The sequence below is a fragment of the Mustela erminea genome, chromosome 3 (assembly GCF_009829155.1).
Source record: "Mustela erminea isolate mMusErm1 chromosome 3, mMusErm1.Pri, whole genome shotgun sequence".
Classification (NCBI taxonomy): Eukaryota; Metazoa; Chordata; class Mammalia; order Carnivora; family Mustelidae; genus Mustela; species Mustela erminea.
This window is the reverse complement of record NC_045616.1, coordinates 17,470,706-17,498,569: the sequence shown is the minus strand read 5'-3', so window position 1 is coordinate 17,498,569 and position 27,864 is coordinate 17,470,706. Positions and strand designations below refer to the sequence as shown.

Below are 27,864 nucleotides of genomic sequence, written 5' to 3'. Positions count from 1 at the left end.
TGCGAGGTGCTTCTCCTCTCAGGCGGGTCTGCAGTCACCCTCATTCCACCAGGGCTGTGGCGGGAGGATTGGGGCAGCAGTAAGTCGAGGGTTTGTGGAACCTCCGGTGTCTGCCTTTATCACTTCCCAACCGTTTTTCCTGTCAGCACCGAGCTTCTTCTAAAATCCCACTGCGAGGCTGTGAATCAACTTGGCCTCATTACTTCCGAGTATAGAAGGGAAAAGACGCATCACTTTGCCTTCGTAATTTAGATAAATAGCCTCTCCTGGGCTACCTACCCTTCCCTCCAAAACGTCATTCCCTCTTGATGGAATATCCGTATGGTGTTGGATGGATAGGAGCGGCGCAGAGCCTGTCAGGTTCGAGTAGAGATTAACTTTCCAGGAATTGTAAATCTAAGGGTAGGAGAAGGTTGGCGGATGAGGTGCGGTGTTCCGTGAAGCAGCCTGTTAAAAGTCTATCTGCTGTAGCCGTGTGAGTTGGAGTTGGCTGAGGAGTGTGATTTGACTGCGGCGAAAAAACTGTGAATTAGTCATTCGGAGTAAAAGTCGGGATGAGAAAGAGAAGGAGGCGGTCCTTGCTCTGCAGTGCTGTGTTTTGAAGTGAGGCTCCAACGCTGCCTGGGACTGGGTATGAAGAGAGCCGATTGGGTTTGCTCTAATCTCTCCGTATTTTTTTGAACTCGGATTCTCTGGTGTCTTTTGAACATTGCATGGCTGGGTCAGATTTGTGAGTTATTTAGATTACTTCTGCCTCGTGCTCCAGAAACTCAGTATGAGAGGTGCTAGAGTACAGCGGAACAAGGCAAGTGGTTTCCCTAGAGTTCTTTGCAGCATAGGGTTAGTGTATGTTAATCTCTGTTAGCATAGGGTTAGTGGGACCACATAGGAAGGGCGATACCTAATCCAGATTTCTTTAAAGAGGCCTTCCCAAAAGAGATCCGCCCCTTCCAGTCACCACGTGAAATTATATATTTATTGGTTTATTTGTTTAATATTTTTCTTTCACACGGGATTGTGAACTTCAGGAAAGATATTTTTCTAGCTCACTTGTATGCTTTAGAGTTGCTTTGTCCGGTGTAGTGGTCACTAGCCACATTTGGCTGTTTAAATTTGGATTAATTAAAATGAAATCACATTAAAAATTAAGTTTTTCGGGGGGCACCTGCGTGGCTCAGAGGGTTAAAGCCTCTGCCTTCCGCTCAGGTCATGATCCCGGGGTCCTGGGATCAAGCCCCACATCAGGCTCTCTGCTCAGCGGGGAGCCTGCTTCCTCCTATCTCTCTGCCTGTCTCTCTGCCTACTTGTGGTCTCTGTCAAATAAATAAATAAAATCTTTTAAAAAAAAAATTAAGTTTTTCGGTTTGCAGTAGCCACTGCATTTCAAGTGCTCAATCACCACATTGGCCAGTTGCTTTTGTGGCTGTTTCAACATTTCCATCATCCCAGAAAGTCTATTGGGCAGTACTACGCAAAGGAGGCAAGAAGTAAATTTGTTGAGTAATGTGAGCTGAGCCCTGAATAATGGGCACATTCTTGCTGAAGAAAGAGTGAAGCATTATTTACATTCGTTTCTCTATCCATAGGTGTTGGCTAGCAGAGCACATCCCTAGACCTGAATTAAGGTTTCCAAAACTCCATTGATTGGAAGGATATGTGATGAAACAAAGATGTTAATAGATCACACATTTAATGGGGATTGACTTTATGTGTATTTGAAGCATTTGGATAAAAAGAACTCTTCCATCTTATGGTGCTTGTTAAACAGTTGAACTTTGCCCATAGCTATCATTTTAGGCCTGTGGTTGTATTTCCAAAATGCCACTGTTTGATTGCTCTATTTAAAATTCCAGTATAGGGGCGCCTGGTGGCTCAGTGGGTTAAAGCCTATGCTTTCAGCTCAGGTCATGATCTCGGGGTCCTGGGATCTAGCCCCACATTGGACTCTGCTCAGCCAGGAGTCTGCTTCCGCCTTTCTCTGTGCCTCTCTGCCTACATGTGATCTCTGTCAAAGAAAAAATAAATATATTATCTTTAAAAATAAAATAAAATTCCAGCATGGACAAAACCATGTATACTGATGCATGTTGGTAAACTGTGTAATGGTGCCCAAAGCATAAGTAAAACTTCAAAAATTTTCCAATTGGACAACTGATTTAATAATTTCAGTGTAATCTTAGGATCTACACAAGGCATTATGTGGTAGATGATAGTGTATATGGTCATGGTGCATTAGTTAAGAAATTTAATTATATCCTTTGTACACCTAATGTTTATCACTTGAGTATTTTTTGTTTCTTGTTTTCTTATGGCATACGTAACCACATTTAAGCTAATGTGCACATAGCAGTTTTTGTAGTGATTTTTTTAAAAAGTTTTTCGGTTTTTGTCTTCCTGAGTCAGGTTTACTTTCCTTAGTTTAGGGTTAAGTCCTTTTGTGGTGTCTGTGGTTTATAATTGTATGCTTACAAAGGAGCTCTGACCTTTTAAGCAAAGGTGACTGATCGTGAAATTTCTGCTATTGCCACTTTGCAGATAAAACAGTGTGTTTGCTAAGTCACAGTTCTTAACCTGGTATTGCTATTTATTTAATTCCATAGACATTTGTTGAGTGCCTGCTGTTTGGGTATAGGGATGCAGTGCAAAACCAGTGATTTTTGGTGTGCCTTTCTTCTTACTGATAGATGTGACAAAGGAGATTCTTAGGAAGGCTGATAACAGACTAGACATTTGGACACTTATTTTCTGACCCACCATTTTGGCAAAATTACTTTAATTTCCCCTTTGTTTTTAGTTTGACAAATAGGACTAAATAATTTTTATTTTTCTAATAATGGGTTTATGAAAACAAAATACTTATTTTGCCTGTGACTTTTTTTTCATATTAATTTCTGAAAGGTGGTAGTTACTAGTTACCTCATGTGAATATTAAACCTTGGATTGTGAGCTTTGTGCATTAACAAGTTTCTTTTTTGTGAGTGGTTTGTTTTTATATATTTATTTATTTAAAGATTTTATTTGTCAGAGAGAGAGAGCACGGCAGAGGGAGAAGCAGGCTCCCTGCTGAGCAAGGGGCCTGATGTGGTATTTAATCCCAAGACCCCAGGATCAGGACCTGAGCTGAAGGCAGACGCTTAACTGACTGAGCCATTCAGGCCCCCCAAAGATTTAGCAAAGGGCCTGCCTGGGTTATAAATGGCTGTGAATCAGCCAGCCTAGGATTTCACTCTAGCTCATTTGATAATGGGATCTGAACTCTGAACTGTAGCCTTGCACATAAAGGGGTTTCACTGACCTTACTTTAATCCTGCTCAGATAAATCACTTTCCTAATTCTGGTGGCTCTCAATAGTTTGTAGAATTAGATCGAGAGAGTATATAAGAAATTTTCTAGATCAGTGTCTAGTATACAGTAATAGTCTCTCAGCAATGTAAGTTTCCCCAAATCTATTGTTCTTAAGTATACCAGTATTGCATTAGTTTTGGGTTTTGCCCTTAAGCTTTGGTTAGAGTTATTCTCCTGATTTTTCCTCCTGTTACCTAATGTATGCCAGCCTTTTTCAACCAGGAATCAAAGAGAATTGCACCCTTAAAAAAGAAAAAAGTAACTTTTCTCATTTTTCCTTAAGTTGGTAGTGTTTTTGATAAATGCGTGGGAAAGAATTTTAATTTATTACACACAGTGGATGCCTTAGGGCATTAAGGCTTATTTCTCTTTTGGAATCTTAGTTGAAAAGGTTACAGAATGTGTCCAGTGGCTTTCTTTCCAGATTTTAGACCAAATGATTCAAAGTATTAATTTTGTATATTAGTCAGTCATCAGAATTGTTAGAATACGGAAATGAGACAACTATGCTCAGACAGCAGTACAGAATTCATCTCAGCCTGAAAAGAATTATATATAACAAACTCTTTATTTAAAAAGTAATCACTAAAGTACTAGCTTTTATGTGAAAACAAAGTTTACATTTCTCTTCAGTGTGTACTCTTGGAGGGGATTGTGTTGCCTTACAGTTTCTCATTCCATCAAAGAATGCTCTCTGGGAAAATGGAGTTGAAATGCATATGTATTTTTAAAGTATTATTTCCCAGAATTCATTTTAAGTTTTTTCCAGTCACACTATTTGTAAACAAATTTGAGTACAGATGGATTTATTCTAACATTCCTTAAGAATTAAACACCAACTATAAGCATAGTTGCTCTTGGCAAATAAGTGGAAATAGGGATTTTATGTGTTTTCCAGCCTTTTGAACTTATTTGTACTAACTGGGTGTAGGGAATTCTTTTTTAAATCTGCTTTAGCCTTCAGGTTGTTTTAGTGAATCCATGTATGCATCAGATGAATGGGACTGGTTTTTTAACCCCTAAATGAAACAAAGGTTTGATTGATATTAAACTATAAGTATAAATAGGGCTTTTTGGCTTTTGCAAAATGAGAGTACTGTTTGAAATTAAGTTTAAAATTAGAAAGACTTTATTATTTTTCTGAACCAGAAAGACTTCAGTGTTTTGACAGTTGAGATGGAATTTTACATTTTTGTTTTTTTTCTTTTAGGCTGACAATTGCATTTTTTGCGCTCTCCGGGCTGGATATGTTGGATTCCTTAGATCTGGTGAACAAAGATGATATAATAGAGTGGATTTACTCCCTGCAGGTCCTTCCCACAGAAGACAGTGAGTGAGTTTTTAGCATTTTATTTTTAGTGTGACTAGTTAGTTGTACTTGGCATAACATGTGTCAGACGAGCAAATCTCAGTATGAATTCATAAACTCTTAACCATATTTTATTCCGCCATGTTTTCCTTGCAATGCTGCACTTCTATCCTGTTCAGATCTGACACTTGAGAAGTCTAATCATTGGGGTGCCCAGCTGACTCAGGTTGTGGAGTGTGCTACTCTTGATCTTAGGGTCATGAGTTCGAGCCCCACGTTGAGGGTAGAGATAACTTAAAAAAATAAAAATAAATTAAAAATTAAAAAGTTTACTTGTTAATCTCTTGAGAAAACCACTGTGCGGTTGTCTGGAATTGGAGATTTGCTGTTGTAGCTGCATGTTAAGTTCTTCTCTTCCACGGGGAGTACTGCTTACCAGTTATTTGATATTTGTCATTTTTGCTTGTTTAGTTTCATAACATTTACTGTATTTTTCACTCCCAGACATTCATCTTGTCTTTTCAGTGAACTCTTTGGTGTTCTCTCCTGGTGGTTTCTCTCAGGTTTCGTTAGCCTTTCTCTGATGGTTTCTTAGAACCGTTACTAGCACTATAGTCCTTTTTATACTTTATGAATTTTGGTCAGTTAAATTCTTTTTCTTTTTTTAATTAATGTTTGAAATTTATATGTTACTTAATCAACTAAATGCACACAAGCTTTATACACCTTATTGCTCACACTGTTAAGTGTAACATACTTAACATTGATTTAACTTGTAGGTGTTAGAAATTCTCACCTTGAAAAGAGAAACAGATAAACTCCCATAAAATGACAGTTTTAATCATGGTCACCATTTACCTGGCTTTTAAGAGCCAATATTTATAAATCAACCATGCGTTTCGTTGGTTGGAGTAAACATTTATAAATGTCTCACCTAGATGAACTTTAGGGAAATAGTAAGCTAAAGCTTTGTTTAGAAAGAAAGAGGTTTGATTTATTCTAACTTAACTGCTCCTCTTCGCTGTATTTTCACATTTGGTCTATAGCATCATGATATTGTGATTTGTAAGAAATGTGTATTTGGTCTTCACTCACAGTTCTGGCTTACAGTTCCCAAACCCTTGGCATTTCCTAAGCCTTGAGAGTGTTACAAGTTGTCTTTTGTTATGTTCATGAGGTAACTTTTGGAAAGTGCCTGAGGATAGAGGGCTCTTGGCTCTTAGAGCCAGTCAGTGATTGGAGGGTTGGAACAAATCAGTGCCACCACCTGATCTCCGGGGAGGGGATGGTGGAGGGCCCAGAGGTTGAAGCAGTTGCCAGTGGCCAGTGATGTAATCATTCTTGCTTCTGTCATGGAGCCTACGTTAAAACCCAGAGGGACAGGCTTCAGAGTGCTTCCTGGTTGGCGAAAATGTGGAGTTCCCAGGAGAGAGGGTCTCCCGGACAGAGTGGAAGCTCCCTGCCCATTCCCTATGCCTTGTCCTAAGCATCTGGCAGTTTCTTTCTTTCTTTTTTTTAAAGATTTTATTTATTTATTTGACAGAGAGAGATTACATGTAGGCAGAGAGGCAGGCAGAGAGAGAGAGGAGGAAGCAGGCTCCCTGCTGAGCAGAGAGCCTGATGTGGGACTCGATCCCAGAACTCTGGAATCATGACCTGAGCTGAAGGCAGCGGCTTAACCCACTGAGCCACCCAGGCGCCCCCTGGCAGTTTCTTAATTACATTCTTTTATTGTCAGGTAACAGGTTTCACTTGAGTTCTGTGAGTTGCTCTGGGAAGTTAATTGTACCCACGGAGAGAGACTCATGAGAACCTACGGTCCATAGCCAATGGGTCAGAAGAGCACAGCTAACCGGGCTGGCATCTGGTGCCTGAAGTTGGTGGGGTGGGGGTTTGGTGTCCTGACAGACCGAGCCCCTCAGCCTGTGTGGTCTGATGCTATCTCTGCGTAGTGTCAGAAAGGAGTTGGTGGTATTGAGTTGTCTTCAGTTGAGTTGAATGAGTGGCTAGTGTTCCGAGAATTGCTTGCTGGAAACTGCATCTCAGAACACCTAATTTAAGGATCCTCTGGCTCTTCAGATATTTTCTCATTTAGAAGGCATTTGCAGACCAAGTAGAAGGTGCTTTCTGTAACTCATAGGTCTGTATTTGTCCTGCTTTGTGATATCACATAAAATCTTACGGAATTTGAAACTATAGAAATGTTAAAAGCCCAGGACCATAAAAGAAAAACATCGTTAAATTTGATTAAATAAACAGTATTAAATGTTGTGTAGTAAGAGGTAAGGTTGAATAAGTAGACAGACTTGAAAGTTGTGGCAATATATATAATAGAATGTTAACGTCCAGACTGTGATGAATTCTTAACGACTGAGAGGAAAATGACTCATCACTGTTTAGAAAATGACAGAGTTTAAGAATACGAGGATCTCAAGTCAGTAACTACGTGAAAGTGGATTAACCTTGCTAGAAACGTCAGAGAAATGCAGTAGAAACAATGGTGCATTATTTTTTTTAACATGCTAATTTTTTTTTCAGTGTTCCAAGAATTGGTGCATTGTTTTTTTTTTTTTAATCTAACTTGTAAATTTAGCTGGAAGTTTTGAAAGTTGGCAAAAATACAGGGGAAAGAACACATTTTTAAAAAGCATTTTATTTATTTATTTGTCAGAGAGTGAGCAAAGCACGGGAGAGGCAAGCAGAAGCAGGTTGAGCAAGGAGCTCTATGTGGGACTCTATCCCAGGATCTGCTGGGATCATGACCTGAGCTGAAGGCAGCCGCTTAACTGACTAAGCCACCCAGGCGTCCCAAAAGAGCACCCTAATATCATTCTGGTGAAACTGAAAATCATTGTAACCTTTGAGAGGCATTTTCAAGTATAATCTTTTATCTCATGTGACATACTCTCTTGCATGTTGTAGTGGGTTTAATAATGGCCTCAAAGGATCGGTCTGCGCAGAATCACAGAATATGATCTTTGGTTGGAAAAAGGGCCTTTGCAGGTGTAATTAAGGTCAGCATCTCCATATCGGTGAGTGGTGGTGTTCTAGGAGAAGGGAGGAGGAAGATGCCAGAGGGGAAGGGGAAGGCCCTGTGGGCTGGGCTGGGGGGGGGGGGGGGGGGGTTGTGTCGTACTTACTGCATGGAGGAATGCCAGCTGAGAGAGAGAAGCATGGAACGTGGAACGGTTTCTCCCTCAGAACCTCCAGAAGGAACCAGCCCTGCCAGCACCTTGATTTTGGACTTCTGGTTTCCAGAACTCCAAGAGAATAAATTTCCATTGTTGAAATCCTCCAGATTTGTGGGAATTTGGTATCTCTAGAAACTAATAACATGTGTACAAAAATCTGTGTAGGATATGTTTTGGCATTGTTCATTACACTGACCAATTAGAAGGGGAATAAATGTTCACAAAAGAGAAACAATAAGCTGTGGTCCACAGAGAATACTAGGCAGTAGTAAAGTGATCGAGGTAGGTCTGTGTATATACTGACGTGGAAATGTTCATATATGGTTAAATTATAAATACCAATGTCTGCAGAGATAATAATATTTAGCTGTCAATATTTGGGGAAAACTCTGAAAGGACATATAGAAAATCTTTGTGGAGGGGGAAGTAGATGGGAACAGACGTGGGGAGATGGCTGGATAAGGTAGTACTTTAATTTTATTCTCTATACCTGCATTGTTTGTGTATTCATAGTATGTTTCCATACTTAAAAGTTCAAGTTAGAAAGAGCTTTAACCTCTCTTCCAAACACAACAAAAATTTAAAAAACTAAAGTTAACATTACAGGGCAGTACACAAATACTGATATTTTGCTGATGCAGGAATAATGCTATACGTTAATTAAAATTTTATGATTTTTAGGCACTGTCAAATACATTGTCAAATTTGTGCTTCCCCTAATCTGCCTTCCCCAGAAGAGGAATGTGAGAGACCCGCCTGAGAGCACACATAGCTATAAAGGGATAGAGTCTGCTGAAATTCCAGGCTTCTGATTCCAGGCCCTAGTGCTGCAGTGCTGCTTTGCCAGTGAAGTATATAGGTCCCTGGGGGAGACTTCCCTTGTGTGGCATTTAAGTACATTGTGAATATTTAATCAGAGTTAACCCTGGTTTTTCACTTAGCCTCAGGGTTGTAAAGACCCCAGTGGTATCTTACTTTAAGTGTGTGGTCAGACCATTGGAGGGTTTGGGGCCCTCCCTAGCAGCCTCCAGAAGTGTTTAGGAAACACACGGGATCAGGCTGGGAGTTGTGTTTTCCCTTCTCTCATCAAGGGCACAGCCAGAGAATATTGGAGCTAGAACAGAGGAAGGGATATTATAGTCTGTCATTTTACAAATGAGGCTATTAAGATCCAAAGGAATGAATAATTTGTCCATGATAATAAACCCCGTTAATGCCAGAGGCAAAATTAGAGAACAGTTTTCTGTTTTCTAGTCCTTTGAGATTCCCATTCCTGGAGATTTCCAATACTGATTCCGTATAATAGATGCTCTGTTTATCGTGTGTGTTTTCCTGTGAGAGTTTTTTTTTTTTTTTTAAGTAGATGAAAAATTTTAAGTCCTGTTGCTGCCTTTTGTAAATACAGTACTTACAGGTGTAGGTATAGTCGCATGTGCCTAACCGAGCATGTTCACATTTCAAAAATCATAGCATATCTGTTTTGGAAGAATTCTAGATCAAGGATTTTTTTTGCAGAGATAGACCCACAGTGATTATGTACTCAGCTGCCCCTCACCTGTATCTGGTGGGCCACACCACAGATCTTGTCACAGCCCCAACTGCAATTCTCAATTCTCCATTTACTGTTTTGTTGCATGAAACTATTAAGTCTCTAATGATCTGTCAAAGGAAGTCTCCCGCCTGCCTTTTCCTTAGTTGGCCTAGGTCTGCCTCTGAAACGAATCTGTGAAATTTAGAAAATAAGTATACAGACCCATTTTGTAGGCTCTAGACTGTTTCCCCCCACCCAGAATGTCTGGGTCTTTTGATAGTGTGAAACTAGGAGTTGTGATGTGTATCTAAGTGCTTATGATACATTGCTGTCCGAATGACTTCCCTATAACAAGGTAAACTAGTTTGAGGCTGGCTATCATAGTAGGGGGTACATTCATTACATCAGTGGCTCTCGATTCTGACTTGTCTGTCAAACAGGGGTTGTTTTTCTTCTTACGTATGATCGTCCAGGCCCTAACTGAGGGTTTTGATGTGGGCCTGAGTTAGGACCCAAGAGGCCTGTATGCTTTTTCAGACTATGCAGTTGATCCTCTTGGGACCCAGACCCACCCTTCCAGTTTACCACTAGATGGCGCCGTCTAACAGCCTCCAAGGGAACTCAGGCTATTGTGGACACGCTTCCAGTTGTAAATTTGGAACGAATTGTGCGTTTATGCTTTCTAATTATCATGAATAGGGAAGCTTACTAGAATTATAAAGGAAAGCACAATAGCAGGCAAATCTTGAAAAGAACCAGAAAGGATTGCCTAATGAATATTTTTTTCAGTGACAGTATACACTCTTGAAAAGGGGCATAGAGGACATCGTTTTCATTTTAAATAAACTTTTCTGGGGGCCCCTGGGGGGCTTGGTCGGTAAAGCGTCTGCCTTCAGCTCAGGTCATGATCCCAGAGTCTGGTATCGAGTTCCCGTGTCAGGCTCCCTGCTCAGCAGGGAGTCTGCTTCTCCCTCTGCCTCTCCCTCCTTTCCTCTCATGTTTGTGTACACTTGTTCTCTCAGTAAATAAATAAAATCTGCTTGTTTTGGGGCACGATAAACCATGCCCATATAAGGTGGCGCACTTCATTGATAAACGTTTGTGTGTTGTGACTGCTCCACTGACCAGCCATTCCCCTTCATCCCTCTCCTCGGGACTCCTTAATCCCTGAGATACAACAATATTGAAATTAGGCCAATTAATAATCCCACAATGGCATGTAAGTGTCCAAGTGAAAGGGAGAGTCGCACATCTGTCACACGAAATCATAAGCTAGAAATGATCAAGCTTGGTGAGGAAGGCATGTCAAAAGCCTAGACAGGCTGAAAGCTAGGCCTTGGAGCCAGTTGGCCATGTTGTGCATGCAAAGAAGAGTTCTTGCAGAAAATTAGAACTGCTACTCCAGGAGAGCCTGGCTGGCTCCGTTGGAAAAGCATGCAATGCTTGATCTCGGGTACGTTAGTTTGAGCCCCACATGGCTTGAGCTAAGAGATTACTTAAGCAAAAATAAAACTTAAAAAACAGTGATACTCCAGTGAACACACGGTAAAGCAAAACGACTTGATTGCTGATGTGGTGAAAGTCTTACTGGTGTTCAAGTTTTATTGGTCCTTCAGGCACCAGGCACTATAGACTTTGAAAATGAAGTTAAGGTTACTAATCAGCTGACATCAAAATAGGGAGATTGTTTGCAGGCATTGCATGTACAGGGAAGGGGGGTTTGCCTGGTACAACCATATGAGTCCTTTAAAAGAGAAGAAGGTCCAAGAGTCAGAGAGGTGCTGCAGAAGGGGAAGCCAGAGAGAACCTCAGCATGAGAAGGATTTCAGCCATGTTGCAGGCCCTGCTGTGCAGGGGCCCAGATGCCAGCAGTGGCAAGAGTGGCCTCAGGGAGCTCTGGGGCCCCAGCCGACAGTGGAGAGCAAACACGGGGAGCCCTCAGTCCCACGACTGCTGAACAAGCTGAAGGAGCTTGAGGGGGATTGTTCCCCCAGAGCCTCCAGTAGGGGGCGCAGTCCCTACCAGCGCTCCGCTCTGGTTTCATGGACCTGTCTCAGACGTGAGAGCTTATGGACCAGTGCGATAGTAGGTGGGTGTGGTATCAAGGTAGTAAGTTTGTGATAATTTGTGAAGGCAAAAATGACTCCTACAAAGAACACAATTCACGCTCCTGTCATACCGTCCGGTATTATTTTGTTTATTCCCTTCTGGGTTTGCTGCTAAGTGTCCTTTGCTTAACTACAAACATAATCACATAAATGTTTGTGTCCTACTTTTTCTCTTGATCATTTCTCCATGTTGGTCCATCCTTTTCCCTAAGTGTTTCAGGAGATACAGTGTTGCATTTAACCTATTGCACTTCTGTTTGCTTTGGGGTTTTGCCAGTGTGATACTGCCTTGGGTGTTTCTGTGCATGTGGCCTTTCTTACATTGGAAGTTACTGGAGTAAATTCTCAGATATATCATTACCCAGTCAGAGTCTGAGCCTTTTTAATACTCTTGTTATATATTGACAAGTCTTAAGTGGCTTACCCATTTAAAAGTCTTTAGCAAACATGGGAGAACTATTCATTATATTAGATAATACCGTTTTTCAAATAAGTTTTTTGTCAACAAGGAAAGGTAGTGGAAAGTTTTAAATTTAGTGGGTAAAGTTCCCTAAATTGTTCAAGAAATTAATGTTTACGCTACTACTGTAAGTACTTTCAAGATATAAAGCTGGGTAGAGTACCTGATTTGAAGAAATAGAAGAGTGAAAACCAGTTACTATGAATTAGTCATGTTCCAGTTTTAAGAGATAGGAAACTAGTTTCTTAGATCAAAACCTATTTATAAATCTACTTGATTTTTTTTTTAAGATTTATTTATTTTTAGAGAGAGTGAAAAAGTGCAGGGGGTAGGGCAGAGGCAGAGGGAGAGAGATACACAAGGAGTCTCCATGCTGAGTCCGGACCCAGACGTGGGGCTTGAGCTCATAACCCTGAAATCACACTTGAGCTGAAACCAAGAGTCAGGCGCTCTACCGACTGCACCACCCAGGCACCCCAAATCTACTTGACTTTTTATTAACAATGAATGCATGTACATTCTGTGGATAATACATTTCTGTCCTCCACATCTGTCATGCTGATTTCCTAGTAGCTATCAAAACCTGAGTTACTTTCTTATTGTGGGTATAACTAATTGCTCATTTTTTAGTTTTCTTATTTTCCCCCCAGCTTTGTAGAGGTATTATTGACATATATAAGTGTAAAGGTATATAACATGATGATACGATACATGAACATACTGCAAAATGATTACCACAGCCCCCTCACAGAATTTCTTCGTGTGTGTGTGGTGACATTTGAGATTTCTCCGTATAACTTTCAAGGATATAGTCCAGTCCTGTGAATTAGAGTCATCATGGTATATATTAGATCCTCGTCTCTCAGGTAGACGTTTGTACTTCTGACCAGCATCTCCCCATTTCTCTCAGCTGCTGGCAACCACTATTCTACTCTGTTTCTGTGAGTTCATCCTTTTTAAACTCCACATATAAGGGAGAACATAAAGTATTATAGTATTCATCTCTTCCTCTGACCTATGTCATGTGGCATAATGCCTTCAAGTTCCATCTGTTATGTCACGTAAGGCTTTTATGGCTGAATAACATTCTGGTTGTGTGTGTGAGAGGGAGAGAAATTTTCTTTATCCATTCATCTGTCATTGGATGCTTAGGTTGTTCCCATGTCTTGGCTATTATAAATGATGTTGCAGTGATCACAGGGCAGCAAGACATCTCTTCGAGATGGTCATCTTGTTTCCTTTGGCTATATACCCAGTAGGAGGATTGCTGGATCATATGGTAGTTCTATTTATAGTATTTTGAAGAACCTCTATACTATTTCCCATAATGGGTGTGCCAGTTTATATTCCCACCACCAGTGCTCAGGGCTCCCCTTTCATGGATATGACTCACGTTTCCAGCCTGAGTCCTTTTCCAGCCTGAGTCCTTTTCCAGCCAGGACGTCAAAGCAAAGGGGGTTATTAGACTCAGAATAAAAGTTTGTCCCATACTAAAATACAAAGTACATATGTTTTTTGCAAGTAGAAGAGCTTATACCTTTAGTTTGCTCACATATAAAGAAGCAGTGAAGTAAAGTAAAAAGACACTGGATGGGAAATTAGAATTCCAGATTCTGATGCGTTACCTTGAACATGTCCCTTAACCTCTAAGCTTCTACTTTCTGTTCCTTTAGCATGGGGTTGAATATGTTGATCACATGAAAAATTATCATATAGAAAGGTATGGAAACATTTTGTATGCAGTGAAGGAGGCTATAAACTAAAGGTGCATGGTAGGAAATCATTATTTTGTCTCTGGTTTGAAAAATAAACGAGAAGGGTATCTCGCTGGCTCAGTTGGAAGAGTGCGATTCTTGATCTCAGGGTTGTGAGTTTGAGCCCCATATTGGGGGTATAGATTGCTTTAAAATGAATAAGTAGGGGCACCTGAGTGGCTCTTTCAGTTAAGCGTCTGCCTTTGGCTCAGGTTATGATCTCAGGGTCTCGGTATCAAGTCCCGCATTGGGCTCCCTGCTCAGTGGGAAGCACACTTCTTCTCCCTTTGCTGCTCGCCCCGCTGGTGCACGTGCACATTCTCCTCTCTCTCTGTCTCTCAGATAAATAAATAAAATCTTTAAAAATAAATAAATAAGGGCGCCTGGGTGGCTCAGTGGGTTGGGCCCCTGCCTTCGGCTCGGGTGGTGGTCCCAGGGTCCTGGGATCGAGTCCCGCATCGGGCTCTCAGGGAGCCTGTTTCCTCCTCTCTCTCTCTGCCTGCCTCTCTACCTACTTGTGGTCTCCCTCTGTCAAATAAATAAATAAAATCTTTTAAATAAATAAATAAATAAACAAATTTAAAAATCTTTCTGAAAATTAAATGAGGAAATTCCCATAAAAAGAGAACAGCCCTAGGACATGCTGAGCGTTAACCATTATCTAGAATGAAAATGGACACAGTGACAAAGCTTTGGTACTAAAATGCTCAGTTTCTGAAAGAAAGTTTAATTGACCTGCTTTAGAGTCTGTACAAAAATAAAGTACATTCTAAATAAGTACATGTTTTTATTTTCTAGGATCAAATCTAAATCGCTGTGGTTTCCGAGGCTCTTCATACCTGGGTATTCCATTCAATCCGTCAAAGGTGAGTTATTCTCTGGGTCAGGAGGAAGGAGAAGGGAGGTGGGTGGATTTTAGTGCAAAAGAAAACTGAGAAATTATCCAGATAGACCCAAGCTTCCTTGTTTCGATAGAGCTAAATACTATCTACTAATGTACATTGTAGCTACAGTTCCCCGTTTTTTTCATGCAGTGTTTCAAAATTCTGGAGTAAATAGCAGTGATTTGGGAGAAGGCAACATGATATCACAGAGGCCCTACTTCAGCTTTCTTCCTGTCATAGGCTGTAGGTCCAATGCCTGCATCAAGGTCATATGAATTTGCCATGATTTCTCTAATCATGTGTGTCCATTGCTTTTAGCAGGGAATGAATCTAAAAACAAAGGATTTGTAAACTATGTTCCCTTTTTCCTATACATGTAATCTTTTCCAACAGATGCCGGTCCTGAGGAAGGTCACGTTCCCTTTACTCCTCATGGACAGGCTCTGGGTGCCATGACATGTGCTCATCGTGACCGCTCTGTAGTGCCATACCTTATGTATACCTGCCCTGGCTGAAATAAAACAGGGTTTTGAGAACATTACTTTTATTTTTTTTTAAGATTTTATTTATTTATTTGACAGAGATCACAAGTAGGCAGAGAGGCAGGCAGAGAGAGAGGAGGAAGCAGGTTCTCTGCCAAGCAGAGAGCCCGATACGGGACTCGATCCCAAGACCCTGGGATCATGACTTGAGCCGAAGGCAGAGGCTTAACCCACTGAGCCACCCAGGCACCCCGAGAACATTACTTTTAAAACCCAGTCCCTTTCCTCTTGCCTCCTCCACCCCCAAGACATTTTTAAACTAACAGGAGTAAAATTGAAGAAGAAACCATTTTTGCTTGGTTTACAGAGTCTCCTAACATCCATTTTTTGGTCCTCACTCACCTAGACCACTGGCATCTTCTGGGTAGGCCAGGTCACACTCTATACCACATTGTGCTCATCTGAATTGGAGTAGTGGAAGGAGCAGGAGACTCCAGGGGACTGAAATTGGCCCCCCCAGGAGTTGTCACTGAAGGTGGTTGGCTGAGAGTCTGCAGGAATCTGAGGAGGCACATAAGATTGTCCGATAAAGTATATAAATACAGTAGTGTCAGGAGCTTTTCTTCCAAAACCACCAAACTCACCTGCAGGCCGTTGCCTTACTGGTAGATGCCCAGGACCTTCGGTGGCCATAGAGTACTTTTTGAGAAACACTTTTGGATCCTCTCAGCCCACTTTTCTCATTGTTTTCCTTCACAAATTCTGTATTCTCTGCTAAATTATGTGTTGTACCTAATATATACTGGATACCCAGAATTTTCTTCTTCCACTTTGCTTTTACTTTTAGCTCTTTTGCTTTTACTTTTTCTCTACCTACAAAGCCTCCTCTCCTTTCCACCCACCAAGTTCCTCTTCTGCTGTAGAAAAAAATCCCTTATTTAAATCTTTGTGTTACTGGGGTCTCTGGCTGGCTGAGTCAGTAGAGCATGCAAATCTTGATCTCAGAGTGTGAGTTCAAGCCCCAACTGGGCATGGAGCCTAAAAAAAAAAAAATTGAAACAGTCTTCAGATTTAACTAACAGAGGATTAGATGACAATTAAAAAGAATAAATCTTGGAACACCTGAGTTAAGCATCTGCCTTCAGCTCAGGTTATGATCTCAGGGTCCTGGGATGGAGCCCTGTATGGGGCTCTGCTCAGTGGGAAGCCTGCTTCTCCCTCTCCCTCTGCCTCCTGCTCCCCTGCTTGTGCACACTCTGTGTTAAATAAATAAAATCTTTTTAAAAAGAAAAAGGTGAATCTTGGTGTTACTCCATCTCCCCATGACACTTACTACATTCTACTTTGTATTGTAGTTACTCGATCAGACCTTTCTTCTGCCATTTGATTTCTGTTTGGATTCCCCACAGTGCTTTTAACATGGTAGATGTTTAGTTTAAGTACCAAAAACTGAAATATGCTGTAGGAGTTCTAGGCAGGCTATTATAAATGTGGAATGGAACAGCGGGGAGTGCCGGAGTGTGAGCTCTAGGGAGCAACACAGAATGAAAGGGTTAGCAGGATGAAAATTTTTTGATATGTTTGTGAGACCACATAAAGAATTGTATATGTAAGGCCAGGTGGGTGGGGTAGGTTCTGATTAGAGAAGGTATTGAACACCTTGCAAATCTTTTGCATGAGAAACCACAGAGGGTGGGCGAGCAGGAGAACAATGTGATTCACTCCCTGGTGGTTCCGGGAACCTAGTTCAGACTGGTAAGAAGTAATGGCCTTTGGATATTTGCCTTGTAATTGCATCATCCTCAGGATAACTAGTATCTCTGTGATGGTAATTTTATTAAATTCTCACAGTAACCTTGTGAGGGAGGTGCTGATACCCATTTTCCAGAAGGAGGAAGTAAAGTGAGCCAATGAGTTAGGTAGAGACAGGATTTGATGCATATCAGTGGTTGTAGAAGTTAACGTTTATTATAGTGGGTAGAGGAGTCTGCTTCAACCAAAACGGTACAAGTTTCATTTTGGCTTTCTAGTATGATAAACAATTTTTCTAGAAGTTGAAGTAGTTATTGATGAACCCAGACTCAAATAGAAGGGAAACCTATGACACAGATGAATTTTAAAATATGCTTATATTCTTTCAAAATTAAAATGTTCTTCACTGTGTGTCAGCTGTACTTCAATTTAAAAAAAAAAAATTAAGGGCGCCTGTGTGTCTGAGTGGTTGGCCCTCTGCCTTCGGCTCAGGTCATGATGTCAGCGTCCTGGGATCAAGCCCTGCATTGGGCCCTCTGCTCAGCAGGGAGCCTGCTTCCCCCTCTCCCTCTGCCTACTTGCGATCTCTCTCTCTGTCAAATAAATAGATAAAATCTTTAAAAAAAAAAAAACTTAAATTATTCTTTTTTTTTTTTTTTTTTCTTTATTTGAGAGTGCCTGGGTGGCTTAGTCCATTAAGCGTCTGCCTTTGGCTCAGGTTGTGATCACCAGGGGTCTGGTATCAAGTCCTGCATCATGCTCCCTGCTCTGAGGGCAACCTGCTTCTCTGCCTCTGCCCCTCTCTCTCTCTTTCTCTCTCTCAACATCTCTCAAATAAATAAATAAATTTTTTTAAAGATTTTATTTATTTGACAGAGAGAGGGAACACAAGTCCGGCGGGGGGGGCAGGAGAGGGAGAAGCAGGCTTCCTGTTGAACAGGGAGCCCGATGTGGGCCTCGATCCCAGGACCCTGGGATCATGACCTGAGCCGAAGGCAGCCACTTAATGACTGAGCCACCCAGCACCCTAAATAAAATTAAAAAAAAAAAAAAGATTTATTTATTTGAGAGAGAGGGAGAAAAAGGGGGAGGAGGGGCAGAGAAAGAGAGAGAATCCTGAAGTATACTCCCTGCTGAGTGTGTAGCCTGACGTGGAGCTCAGTCCTCCGATCGTGTCGCAAGCCAAATCAAGTCGGCCATTTAACCAACTGACCCACCCTAGTGCTCCAAAACTTAAAATATTCTTAAGCTGACAAATACGTTTATACAATGTGAAATTTTACAAGTGAAATCTTTTTTCTTTAAAATAATTGATTCGTAGGCTTGGCTGATTATTTGAAATTAATTATAAAACTCTAAATGCGTGGGGCACTTGGGTGGCTCAGTGGGTTGGGCCTCTGCCTTTGGCTCAGGTCGTGATCCCTGGGTCCTGGATCAAGTCCCAAGTTGGGCTCTCTGCTCGGCAGAGAACCTGCTTCCCCCTCTCTCTCTCTGCGTGCCTCTCTGCCTGCTTGTGATCTCTGTGTGTCAAATAAATAAATAAACAAAATCTTTAAAAGGAAAAAAAAACTCTAAATGCTTTATATACGGTGGAACGTCAAGTTACTTGGTGTAATAAACACTTTTTATGTCCATTTTTATCGTTGCCAGTGCCAGTACCTAGATTCTTTGTAGGATTTCCTACTTTGTCACATATTTTGTAGCTAAGCGATCTTTGTTAACTGTTGTTATCTTTTATTAAAACAATCAGGTCGGTGAAACTAATCCAACATACTATGGGATAACAGTTATTCTAAGTGCTGATGTTTATTAGAAGCTCAAATAACTTAATTGTAAATGAGAGCTGAATAAGGTTTTTCAGTTATATTGTTTTATAATATTTTTATATGGTGATTACTGTGGTATTGGAATTGTGCCGTAAAAGAATTTTTAGTTTTTTTATAAACCTTTTTTGATTGAAAGACTGTATGCTTTTCTAACTTCATGAGACTTAAGTTAAAAGTAATATGGTTGACTGCATATGGAGTTCAAATACTTTGGCTCATTTGTGTATCAGAACTGCTTCCAAGAAGCTTGAGGTTTGCAGGATAAATTTAAAAGTTGTGTAGCCTGGAAAGCCTGCATTCGTACTTACTCTGAGACCTACAAAATGGAGGTTTGTTTTTTTTTCAGTCAGGTGTTGGTATAAGTCAGTACAAACATTTAATTTTACTAGTTCCTGAAACGTAGTGTCAGATTACTTAATGAAAGAAGTTTTCAGTTTACTAGTTAATTAACATTATGTTAATTTTGAATTTAGAATCCTGGAACAGCTCATCCTTATGATAGTGGCCACATAGCAATGACCTACACGGGCCTTTCATGCTTAGTTATTCTTGGAGACGACTTAAGCCGAGTAAATAAGGAAGCTTGTTTAGCAGGCTTGAGAGCCCTTCAGCTAGAAGATGGCAGGTATGGGTCGGTCACTCTTCGTTTTTCCCTTTTCTTTTTTTTTTTTTTGGAAAAATTTTATAGAACTGAAAAATGGGTATAATACTTTATGAGAACTTTAGAGTTTATCATAAGCCGTTTTAGAATCCTTTCAAGTTCACTGTATGTTCCATCCCTAATCAAAAAATAATACAGGTTTTCCTATTTCAATAGAAAGAAATCACAGTAGCAGAGCTCCTTGTTTGTTCTCTTGTTTTACCTAAGACAGTGAATACATTCATAAAGAAGTGGTTGAATGGTTTTAATATTAGGAAGGACTTCAATTTACCTTCTGGGTGAAAAACTTGGATATTACGAAGTGAGCATACGTTTAATCTGAACTTCTGTCCCCCAGACACAGTGACTGGGGGGAGAAAGGAAGGAACATTGACTGCTATATTCTAGCGTAGGTAGTTCCAGTGACATTTGTAAAGAATAGAAAAAGAACTTAGTTCAGTAACAGTTGGTGGTTTATATGGTATGTCTAAGGAATCTTCCTGGAGTTCCAATGAGTTAGGTGAAACTTTCTTTTCCCAGCAAATCTAGGAAGTGGCAAAGCAGTAATGATAATGTCTAGGGAAAAGATTTTGCAGATCAATTCTGCTGTATTATGTCAGTGCTCCTTATCTCTGTTTTCCTTTGAGGGTTTTAGAAAACACTGCTCTTGATGAGGGGAAAACTAATGTAGACTTGCAAGATAAATTGTCATTAGTTGCAAATACTGTAGAACTGAATCTTTACCTTAGCTAGTGCATGTGACTAGTATCTCAAAGTTTCCATATAGTCATTGATGACTGTAACCTTTTCCTTGTTTGTAAATAAAGGAATAGTTAGCAGACTCAGACTGTTACCTTGCTAAACCTAATGAAATAGGTAAAAAAAAATTACCATACAATATTGTCAAGTAGTGGTTATCTACATATACATTTAGAAGAAATTTCACATGTCAAAACTTGGGTTTGGAGATTTCTTACTACCCAATGGGTCCTAGGTGCTTTTCCCCTCATTAGTTCTCAAGCTAGTGTGCCACAACTGTCTGTGACAGGGAGCAAAGAAACTTTGAGTAGCTGGCAAGTGTGTAAAGCCACCCAGAATCAGAACTTTGAAATGAAACAGTGATTTGGAAATCATTTACTACTATTCAAGTTAATAGTCCTGTTCTTTACTGACATATACAAGTAGTATATGGTTTTTAAATCCGTCTTTAATCATGAGTTTTTCTGTGAGTAAAAACGTGAATAGGTGTTTCTCAACCCTCCCCCCTCCACAAAAGAAATAAAAACTAAATTATAGTGTGATGTAATCGTAAATCATACTGTTACTCCTTTCAGCTTCTGTGCAGTCCCTGAAGGCAGTGAAAATGATATGCGATTTGTATACTGTGCCTCCTGTGTTTGTTATATGCTCAACAATTGGTCTGGCATGGATATGAAAAAAGCCATCAATTACATCAGAAGAAGTATGGTGAGTTATGTTGATAAATTGATTATTTTGGCTATTATTGTTGCTGTATGGGGACGGCAGTATAATGCACGTCTCATCTCTCCTCCACCAAGAATCTGGAAAAAAGGTCGGTAAGGTTGCTTTCTGGATACCTTGTTTAATCAGAACGGCCATTTAATTGTAAAGAACAGATTGCTTCACTGGCCATTAAAATTCAAATGTCATTTGATTGTATCTAAGGAAACAGATGGCTTTACTAGAAAGAGATTGGTCAGCCTTAGAAGCAAAACAAACAAACAAACAAAAAAGTAAAATCTCACAGGCCCATGTTGATAGTCTTGGCTAGCAGGGGTCAGTGCGGAGCCTGGGCCAGGCAATGGAAAATGACAGTACGTTGACGAGACTCTTTCTATATCTGGTGTGAGGTGGGAGTTCAGTAAGCCATTTGATGAGCAAGAACCAAATACAACAAGATTGACTGGGCTAACAATAGATTTTTGGGATCTTTTTTTTAATACTTGTATGTGTGCTTTTGTGTTTTTAACCTAAGGTTTATTTTAAGGCAAGTATCAAATAGAAGTGCTGTTCTTTCACCATACAACTTAATCTTTTCATTGGCAGTAGTTAGTCTCAGCCCGGAATTATCCTTGCTCTACTTTTTCATCTCTTCCATGAAACCGAGACATAGAAATGTTACTTCCCAAGTTTATTACTTCCCAAATCTGAAGTTGTAGTTTTACAGATGAGACTATTTGAGGCTGTTAACTCAACTTTTACTAGTTAGTATTTCAAAATGAAAATTAAGTTCTTAGAAGAGTGACATTTTTTTAACTGAACGTGTGATTATGGGCTCAGTTCTTGTAGGATCTGCAAGAGCCCAAATTTTGGAGGGCCAGTGGAGCAGACAGAACAGGCCCTTTGAGGAGCTTCAGAGGGAAAGGAGGTTTCTGCTCAGTAGAGGGATGGATGATGTGTGTATTGGTGTGACTGCTGCAGTGGTGACAGCTGGGTTCTTCTCAGTGTGTGGTATTTGGAAATGAAGCCTGTCGATTTGCCCCGCTACCAGAGATGGTGACTTTGGATCACCAGTTAAGGCAGTGTATGCCATGTCTTTCTCTCCAAAGTGAGCATTTCTCAGCTGTCATTTCTCAGTATCCTCTGGCGACGAATTTGGAGACTGTTAAATAACCTGCCCTGAATCATACTTTTATCCACTGGTGGTGGTCTGCAGTTGATGGTCTTCCAGCTCTGTCATTCCTTCTGTAATTTTCAGTTGAAGTTCCACTTTTAGAGAAAGCTTTCTCTTTACATTTGTCTCCATCACTTAGAACTCTAGATTCTTATTTTATCCAGTGGGCTGTTACCTGTTACTGTCATTACTTATTCTGATAGCCATGTTGTCCCACATTCAGCCAATGCAAGCCCCTTCAAGGAGATGCTTGTGCCTTTTTTTGTCTCACCCCGTTCATTCTTTGAGAAGCAATTTGCTTTCTGGCTCAAGATTTTCCAGGTTGATCTTGTACTTCCCTAGCTGTAGTCCTGGATTCAGTCATTTTGGCAAGGAGACCTGGTTCCTACTGGAGGATGGTGTGTAGAAATGAGGATTTGGGCACGATAGCTGTGCTCATGTGTGTTGGGATACCATGGCTCCTAGTCTCTCTCTCTCAGCAGGCCGAGTGAGGAAATGTACGTATGCCTGTGTCTATGCACAAAACCCCCCGATATGCAACTTCTCCCCTCTATCTATTTCCTTATCTATATGTATGTTAAAAAACATATGAGTCCTATTGATAGCTCAAATTTCAGTCCAGCACCACAGTTCTTTTTTATCTTCCTCCTTTCTTTCTATAACTCCCTTCTCGGACAGTGAGCAGTCAGTCTGGTTCCCATTATCCAGGAGACATTGGCTCTTTTTGTTTTGAACCTGGTATCTGATATATCTATATAAACCTGATATATAGATATATCAGATACCAGGTTCAAAACAAAAAGAGCCAATATATATATATTGGTTTATATACATATAAACCTGATATATTGTCAATATGATATATTGTCAAAATACCATATTTAAGAAATACTTTAATGGGCTCCTGGCTGGCTCAGTGGGTAGAGCCTGCCCTTCTTGACTCTTGGCTGTGTGTTCAAGCCCCGCGTTGGGTGTAGAGATTACTTAAAAGGATTACTTAACTCTTAAAAAAAAAAAGAAAAAACTTGAGTTACTTCTTTTATTCCCCCCCACTTTAGTATGGTTATGTTTTTTTATTTAAAATACAGCTAAGTTTGTCTATGTTTGGGCTCCATTTTGGGGTTTTCTCCCAATTTTTGTTGTTTGTTTTTTGTTTTACTTGACAGACAGAGATCACAAGCAGGCAGAGAGGCAGGCAGAGAGAGAGGAGGAAGCAGGCTCCCTGCTGAGCAGAGAGCTGGATGCTGAGCAGAGAGCTGGATGCGGGGCTCCATCCCAGGACCCTGGGATCATGACCTGAGCCGAAGGCAGAGGCTTAACCCCAGTGAGCCACCCAGGTGCCCCAATGTTGTTGATTTTTAAAAATGTACTTAATATGTAAAATACTGAGTTGGTTCTGAAAGTCAGAACTACACAGAAAAGGATATTCCAAGATGGGTTACTCCGCACCTCCTGTCCCTTCTCTCTTGCCCCCTTCCTCACTCCCGTATTTGCCACCTTGTTCTGTTCACTCTGTAGGGAACCAGTCTCTTTAGTATTTTCTTTGTCCTTCCTGTATTTGTTCTTGATGAGCAAGTATGTCCATTTTTTGTTTCTCTTCCCTTCTTCCTCACCAGGTAGCACACCGTAGATGCTTTGTTTCATAGTACTCCATTGTGTGCATATACCTAGTTTTTTGAACTACCCTGTACACGGAACATGTATTTTCCATAGACGGACAATGTTGAAGTTAATAACCATCTGCATATGCATTTATGTGTTTGTGGAGATCTTCAGAGTGAATTCCTAGTAGTGTACTTGCTGGACCAAAAGGTGAATGCATATGTAATTTTACTAGATGTTAACCATTTTCTCTCCAAAAAGGGTGGACCAGTTTCTGTTCCCACCAGTGCAGGAGAGTGCCTGTTTCCACACCACCTCACCAAAACAGTGTGTCATCATCCTTTTTAATTTTTACCAGTCTCGTGGGTGAAGAATGATCTTTCAGTGTATTTCATTTTAATTTGTATTTCTTTTCTTAAGAGTGAGCTTGGCCATTGTCTTTACTCCAGGATGATACAGGACCAGGCAGAGGCACCTGTAGCCTACAGCCCAGTTTGCTAACTCCAAGCTCCAGTCCATTAGTTTGCTTTTTCCTGTAGGGACTCCAGTTCTGTGTGTACTCTTTCTTCTCTGCTTGTCTTTGATTTTAGTCACTTTCTCTCTGATCCTTTTTACTGCTATATCTTAGTTTTAGTCTCTTGGCTGTTTTCTGCCTTGTCGTAAGTGTCCCTTACTGTTTTTTCTTTTGAGACTGTTATTCCTTTGTCTTCTTCTTCCTTATTTTCTTCCATTTCTTTCCTGAAGTCATTGAACTCCATTTATTTCTTCATACTGTTTGTCCTTTGTGTTTTTAACTTTTAGTTTCCTTTTCATATTCCCAGGTGCTTGCTTGATAACATGCAGCCGAGTCTGGGCTAATGTATTACAGTGCTTTATGGCCATTTTGGGGAGGCAAGGGCAGATTTTCATACACCAAGATGTTTTCATTCCATTTGCTGTGTTTTCGTTTCAGAGTTACTTTATATAGTATAAATTTGTCTCTTTGTTTAGTCATTTTGTGGATGTTCTTTTTTATCTTAGAAAAATTTCTGTTTACGAGTATACTCTTTCCAGTCAACAAAGCATGATGTTTTAAATTTAGAGTTTGTGTGGGGTTTGATTTTTTTTTTTTTCATGTTGGGGAAACTGTGTGTTTCATGATTTTCTGGTAGGAGAGAGGTTCTTTTGTTTCTCATGTCTCTAAGTGTTGCTCCTTTGGTGTCCTTTATTATCTGATCTTTGGAGGGCCCGTCTGTCTTCTCTGTGGACTTGATTCATCAAAGTCACGCAGTCTGACCAGCGCACCCTCTGAAGTCCCTTCCCTGCAGTCTGCGCTCTGTTGTTCCAGAGCTCATGCAGTCACGGCTGCGCTTGCTTGGCATGGTGGGGCTGGCTGGTGACAGGGACCATGACCCTGCCGGCTGACATGCAGCCCAGGATCTGAGTCACTGGGGAGATCACCAGTGCACTGGGGCCTGTGCTGCTTTTTGCCATCACATCACACTCTGGGAGTCGTAAGTTTGTGTACAGAGAAGTGTGAAGCTGTACCACCGGTCTTTAGCATGTTGTACTATTAAAACATTAAAAATATTGAGAGTTAAAAGTGTTTTCTTTGTTAAAAAAAAAAAGTACATATATATATATGTATATATATGTGTGTGTATATGTATATGTATCTATGAAGTAGTTTGGGCAGTGTTTGCCTTGTTTCCTTACGTAACTTAGGACAGGGAGGGAGCATCTTTTCTGTCTGGGTAAATGATCAGACTCCTTGCTAAGTTTATAGCAGCTGCCAACACTTTCTCCTTTGTGTTTTCATCGTTGTGAAACATCTCTAAGGATTCCTTTCCCGTGAAGTTCTTTGGCAGCGTCTTCACCCTTTGCATCACAGTTGCGGTCCTCACTCGTGCAGGTGCCTGCTTTCACGGAGTTCTTCCGACGGCGGCTCTAGGGGCCTTCCCAGGAACAGCCATTTTTTTCTGTAACTCTGTGTTTGAGCTCAGTTTCACTTCTAGCGCTGCTGCTTCTCGTTTCTTGATTTGGTGGCCAGTCTTCTTTCAGTTCTGCCTTTTCCTATGGGTTTATTACTAAGACAAAGGAGGAGACAGCACAGCCATAAGGTTGCTGGCTGTGCATGAACTGAGTGAACGATGTGTGCAGTGACCAGTTACTAAGACTCTGAAGAAGACGGGACTGGTTACTGATGGTGACATGCACCTGCCGTTTCCGTGGTGATCTGTGAACTGAGGGCTCGCCTCAGGTTGGTACTCTGTGCAATTGCTCATAGTTAATATGGCGTACTTGCGGAACTAGAACCATATTGTGGTGTTCGGCTAAGGAATGCTACCTGAATTTGTGCGCATCTGAACTGCACAAAGACTGCCGGCGTTTCGCTCTTAGGGTGGACCTTCTCCCTCCGGTGGGAACTTTACATCCATCTCATGCCTACCATTGGCTTCCTCCTCATTTTCCACAGACTTCCCTTGCTCTCTGCAAAGGGGTGTCAGGAGTGGGAGAGGCAGCTTGTTGGGGTTGGAGGTTTCTTACTCTGTAGACAGGTAATTTAAAACTCGTACATGTCTTCCAGCTTTGCTGAGGTTTCAGTTTTATATAGTTGTATTGTTCTTCTGTTTTTATTTTGTAGGATATGTGGGGAGATCCACATTAAGGCAGGTGCTATTATCTTCTGCTACCCACAAGCCTCAAAATAGACCTGTTCCATGTTTATAATTTATTAGTATAGCATCTTTACATTTTCCTTAAATTGTATAGTCTGGCAAGGAGGAAAAGAATTAAGGTTGGGGTTTTTATTGGGTAGAGATCGAATATCTAGATGCCATCTTTGAACAGTCTGTCTCAGAATGTGCTTACTGTATGCATTTAGTGCTTTGACTTGATGAATAAGCCAAGACCAGGTACTTGAAAATGCCTACAACTATTCCTTTGTGGGAAACTGAATATTTTAGGAGATATGAGGGAGAAACCAAAATCAATCCAGAGACCAAATATTAGCATAGTGAGGACTTACTTATTATCATTTCCGTATTAAAATGAACAATGTTTTTCTTTTTCAGTCCTATGACAATGGGCTGGCACAGGGAGCTGGACTTGAATCTCATGGTAAGACATCTTAAAGTAAATGAACGTGTAGTTTCTTTTGTTCCTTTAAATATCATAATGGTGTCTACGACATCGAGGACCCTAGAAGTTTGCCTCAGCCCATGGTTGTTCTTTCCTACTTCTCTCTTTTGACAGTTTATGCCACTTGGAACGTCTTCTAGGTCAGTAATCGGTCTGAGAATGTTCAGACTAGGATATTTATACTTTTCTAGTATTTTCAGGTTATGTATTTGACTGTCAGCTGCATGATAATGTCCTAGGGTGATTTCTTAAAATAGCACTAGAAGACAGCAAGTTTTCTTTTTTGGCATAACACCGAAAAGCTAGATGCAGAATTTTAAGTGTGAATCAATGAATTTGTGAAGAAACAAAAATGTTTTGTTTACTTTTCTTAATATAATAATCCTTAGTCATTGCTGTAAAACATTTTGCTATATAGCAAAATGTTCCGTACATAAATTAAAGCAATTTCTCCTTTCACCCTTTTCCCCACTTGGGGTGGAACTAGAATAGAGAGATGATATACTTAGTCTCTCAGTACATCAGTGGCCTGAGGTTTTTCAAATTGAGTATGTCCATGTAGGAGTAAGCTGCATGCTCCTTTTTATTTTATTTTATTTTTTGCATGCTCCTATTCAATTTTTTTTTCATTTCTTTCTTTCCTTTTTTTTTTAAGATTTTATTTTTAGGTAATCTCTACAACTAGCATAGGGTTTGAACTCACAGTCCGCACTTGCATGCTCTACTGACTGAGCCAGCCATGCTCCCCATCTGTGTTCCTTTCTTTAAAAGGAAAGAACCTAGATCAAGGAGGCACCCTGAGTGAACACCTTAACTTTCCTCTTTATTATGGCCATCTCTTTGTGCTCGCCTTTTGTGTCCCTCCCTCTGGCAGCATGTAAGTGGCAAGAACAGATCTCAGAAAGAACAGGTCTCAGCGCTGATAACCTGCTTGGGACCTGGCCCCTTGCTTATTCTCCCTGAGGGTTTCCTCATTGACAGATGAGAAATAATTGGACCTTCCTTTAATTTTAAAATTGTTGCTAGGATTCTGAGATAAGGGGGAATGTGGTTTGGAAACTATAAAACGTGTATAAAACGATATTTTTAACATACACTACCTGACCCATATCTTTGTACTTCCCTGAGACCTTGTCCTATCTGGTCTTCTCCCTCTCACACATCTTCACTCCCTCCTTCAGTGTCGATATTTGCAGAGTGCTTATTGCGAAGGGCCATGTAGAAG

At 40.6% G+C, this 27,864-nt stretch overlaps 1 protein-coding gene across 2 annotated transcripts in view; it reads left to right on the top strand.

Annotated features, from left to right (window-relative positions):
* The window catches only part of PGGT1B (protein geranylgeranyltransferase type I subunit beta), a 47,020-nt gene that overhangs the window by 444 nt on the left and 18,712 nt on the right, over positions 1–27,864 (top strand). Inside the window, exons 2-6 of one of the 2 annotated variants that reach the window (XM_032335390.1) lie at positions 4,556–4,674; positions 14,497–14,564; positions 19,116–19,267; positions 20,617–20,749; positions 26,573–26,618. In XM_032335390.1, coding sequence (XP_032191281.1) covers positions 4,556–4,674; positions 14,497–14,564; positions 19,116–19,267; positions 20,617–20,749; positions 26,573–26,618 — 518 coding nt within the window. The remainder of the gene's footprint in view (positions 1–4,555; positions 4,675–14,496; positions 14,565–19,115; positions 19,268–20,616; positions 20,750–26,572; positions 26,619–27,864) is intronic. The other variant, XM_032335389.1, reaches the window with a different exon arrangement.